The 4,080-nt window shown below is 48.0% G+C and overlaps 1 protein-coding gene across 2 annotated transcripts; it reads right to left on the minus strand.

Moving 5' to 3' along the window:
- Positions 1 to 443: 443 nt before the first annotated feature.
- Positions 444 to 3,536, minus strand: LOC147982973 (uncharacterized). Of its 2 annotated transcripts, none has more exons than XM_087542769.1 (4): positions 3,395 to 3,536; positions 3,012 to 3,114; positions 2,390 to 2,909; positions 444 to 1,853 (listed from the first exon to the last, which is right to left on the minus strand). In XM_087542769.1, exons 3-4 carry the CDS (start codon positions 2,860 to 2,862, stop codon positions 770 to 772), a joined length of 1,557 nt encoding a protein of 518 aa, XP_087398895.1. In that variant the 5' UTR covers positions 2,863 to 2,909; positions 3,012 to 3,114; positions 3,395 to 3,536; the 3' UTR covers positions 444 to 769. The 2 variants fall into 2 exon arrangements, with proteins under 2 accessions (XP_087398895.1, XP_087398896.1); XM_087542770.1 differs by having other exon boundaries at positions 3,012 to 3,108; positions 3,395 to 3,507.
- Positions 3,537 to 4,080: the final 544 nt, after the last annotated feature.

A 4,080-nucleotide genomic window follows, 5' to 3' on the forward strand; every position in this document is an offset into this window, starting at 1 on the left:
TCATTGTCGTCCCTGTCATCGTCTTCATCAGAAGCAGAAGCCCACGACACATAATGCGGCCGGTGGGTCAGCTCGTCTGCACAGGAAGCAGGGGCATCAGCCGAGGCCAGCGGCGTCCGCGGCGCCATCTCCACATCTTCATCCTCATCGAAGCTTCGAGACCACGCGATCCCGCGGCAGAAGCGGCCGGCAGAGCCGGAGCAGCAGGCTTGCCTGGAGGCACCTCCATGGAGACGCCGCCAACTACCAGCGCAGCAGACGAGGATGGCTGCAGGACAGGGAGGTGGCCAGCTCGGGAGAAACGGCCACCAGAATACAAACAGTACTTGCCTGCTTCCTTTTCCCCTGATAAACCTTGCACCATTAATCTACACTTGTACAGAGATGAAAATGCATGATGCAAAACAAATGGGATAACACCTTCACTTCTGAGACAGCCTACATACAGACAAGGCGATGAACCTGCATTGTCATACAAGGAATACAAACAAGTACTTAACTCGCATCTCAAACCATCTTTCCCGGAGGACCTTCTTCAAAAATGGGCCGAAGAAGAATATCAAATATACAACCAGAGTATTTTCCCTATCTTCTTCAAAAATGGGCGGAAGAAGAATATCAAATATACAACCAGAGTCTTCTCCCTATCGGACTACTTAGGGAGGAAAAGGCGCGCTCCAAGATCAGCATTACACAGACATCAGTGGTTTCGTGTGAGAAAAATCTTCACCTTATGTACAATTCCACTTGATAGTCTAATCTATGGATACTAAGGAGAAAGGGAAGGACAAGTAGGCTGTCCAGTTCCTCCTTCAAATATCGTGTCCACCACCAGCTCCAAACTCTCTGCGCTATGTATCTCTTCTGCTGAACCTCCCCACAAACACAAACAACCAGACGGCCCAGTATCTGGATACTTCACCAAGAAAGCTCTGTATGTTGGCAAAATATGCCCCTTTATACGGACTCTTAGAGTTTCCCGTAGAGCAGGATCAGGAACCACCCAAGTTTTCTGATGATCAAAAATCCCATTGAATGTTGAGGTAAATTTAACCAAGGATGAATGCCGACTAACCCACCAAGACTTGCAACTCAGAAAATATAAGGCTGGCTTCCAAGCATCTACCAGGTAACCCTGGATCCAGATATCTGTGAGTAATTTGAAATAATCAGGATAAGGAAAATCAAGATGCTGCAGAGGCAGCAAATCATCTAACAGAACATTTGTCTTCCCCTTTAAATGACTCATGTTGTTCAGCATGAAAATGTTCTTCCGCCGACTATCTGACATCGGATGTTTCTCGAGTGCAGATATCCACCTTCCAATCACGCCAGACAGAAGATTTCCAAACGAGTGGCTGTCATCATCAGGAGCAAAAGATTGCACTAACTGTTTGTGACTATGGATAATCTTCACTGAGTCTACCAGGGAACATGTCACTGAGTGAATGGCACCACCCTGAGGATCCCCCATACTGCCAACTATTTTCCTGAAAGACTCCCAGATGTTACTTTTAATCTCGGGTAAGAGATCATCAGATTCACTGGGAATTAATTTTTGGATAAGAGGAACAACATCCATAACTGCCTCATATGCAAGCATCATTGGACAAATATCAGTGACAGACCACTCCATCTTGCTGAGAAGAAGTGCAATTTTCACGAGAATTTCTATAGGGTGTTTTGCAAACTGTGCAAAGTAGCCTATCTTAAATTCCCTAAATGGTCTACTCTCGTCATATAACTGCCCTTTAATCAAACAGAGCAATTCTGTGTATGTTTTCAACCTGATGGGAAAATCTTCACATTCAGGACTAATACTGGTCAACCGAATTTCCAGTTCATTGAAAAGGCTGTTTAATAGGCAGGATTAAATATGAGTAGAGAAAAATCACATATGATATATGAAACAGAAGAAGAGACGGTATTCTGACAACTAAATACAGGGGATACCCCCAGCTTCATTAAGAAAAGTTAATACTTCATTACAAGGAATTGAACAGAACATCTGCCTTACTAAAGAACTGGGAGCAGAAGAAAGTATATCTTGGGAAACTTAACTCTACTTGGGCTGTTACTATTTCAGAAAAGCTGTGTTGTACAATGCTGGTCGCGGTCTATTACATCTCTGTACTGAAAAAAAAAATTGAACTTTTAACTATTTGCCACTCCAAAACAAATATAAGATGCTATTCAGGTCTGAACCACAATAAGAGGCATACTATTTTGATGCTTATGTTGTAATACTCCCTCTTTAAGTAAATATAAGACATTTTTGCTGTTCCATTTGAACTGCAAAAACGTCTTGTATTTAGATACGGAGGGAGCAATGAATAAGGAGAAGGAATACTTGATGCTGATAACCTTGGATATAAACAAGTGAATTTACCTGGTCAACGCATCTGTGCTGTGTGGGAGGTGTTGGAGTAGCTCTTCCTCGTAACCAGGACCAACAGCCACTGTGTGGTGGCGTACAATGTCTTCTAGTTGGGCCATATGGTCAGGTAAGATACATTCAAGACCCTCAGTTTCCATATACATATGTGATCGATAATGAAGCTGCCGCTTGTCGGTTAGGGGGAGGGGATTGGCCCGGTTGGAAAAATGAAGGTGCCACTCTGGAACATCACCATCATCAGACGATGGATAACTGTCATGGCTTCTCCTTTCAGCTGAGACACAGCACGTCGTGTCTGCCTGCTTTGAGTGGGGGTGCTGCTCAATGGACCGGTGCAGTTTTCTAGTAACTTGAGACAGACGATCCACGTCACATAATCTGAATGTTTCCTCCGCAACCACAACCACATGGTTCTGTTGAGCTGTCTGGAAAACATGTGCAGGCATTGCAAGTACATTGCCCATATTTCCCCGGCAGCTCGAACCTGGTTGGTGACTTGGCTTTAGTAAACCTGGCACCAAAGGACATAAACAAACAAACATTTTTAGATCAAAGGCAGCAACAAAGATGTTACTGACAGCAGCAGGAGCAGCAGAAAGGATAATCCACGCACGGGTATCAGGTCAGGATGACGCTTTGTAGTAGACAGTCCGGAATCACGCACAGCGGACACGGGCCAAAAGGCGATTCCCCCCTAAAGCAGCGGCGAGCTGATCCTGTCAAAATTGAGAGCAAAACCTTACGAAATGCGAACCAAGCGACCCGGACAGCGGGGAGCGGATCCAGGCGGAACCCGCGCTCCACAAAAGGGCTAAACCCCAGCCCGCCACGCGAACGAAAAGAAAAAAAAGGCCGGCCAAACCCCAGGAAGGGGACGACGATGACGAGGGAGGGGCGGAATCTAAACAGAAGCCGCCCGCAATTCCCCCCGAGCAGACCTGAATCCCGGGAGAGGACTCGCGAAGGAGGAGGAGGAGGAGGAGGAGGGCGGCGCACCTTGGGATCGGTTCTCCCGGTCGCATTCGCCGCAGATTTCGACCTCGGCGGGGGAGCGGAGGAAAAGGGAAGCAAGCAAAGCAAAGCGCCCCGGTGTCGCGGGGGGGGGGGGGGGGGGGGGGGGGGCGTAGCGACTCCCTCGGGCCCCACTCGGCAGTGGCTCAAAAAGGAAGATTCTCGGAAGCTGCGCCGTGGGACTGCGCGTTTTTAGGTATTTTGTTGGTATTATTATGTTTGATTCAAGGGGAAAATCTCTCCCTCAAACGGGCGTGGCGTCGGATGCTCGGCCTCACCTGCTACTTAAAACCTTATCATCCCCGGAGGGGCTCCGAAACGTACCCCTCACTCCGGGGCCGGCGTCGCAGCTGCTCAAGCAAGAAGAAACTTCTAGGAAGCTGCCGCTGCGGGCGTCGGCTTTAAGCCGATTTTAGAGCATCTCAACGGTACCTCCCAAATCGGCCTCAAATGTCCGGATGATCCGTCCGCTCACTGACCAATCACAATTTTTTGGTCTAACGGTTTTCTCAAACGAGTCTCAGATGTCCAGACTGACCGGAACCCCTCATATCCAATCCAAATATAGGGGCCGTTATTGAGCGTACGGCCACACCCGCCACGTCGGACCTGGCCCATGTTGGCCCACCCGACCCCATATATATTTCTTCCGATCCGTTCACCGGATCAAA

Source organism: Triticum urartu, chromosome 2A (genome assembly GCF_056163025.1).
Source record: "Triticum urartu cultivar PI428250 chromosome 2A, HENAU_Tu73, whole genome shotgun sequence".
NCBI classification, from domain to species: Eukaryota; Viridiplantae; Streptophyta; class Magnoliopsida; order Poales; family Poaceae; genus Triticum; species Triticum urartu.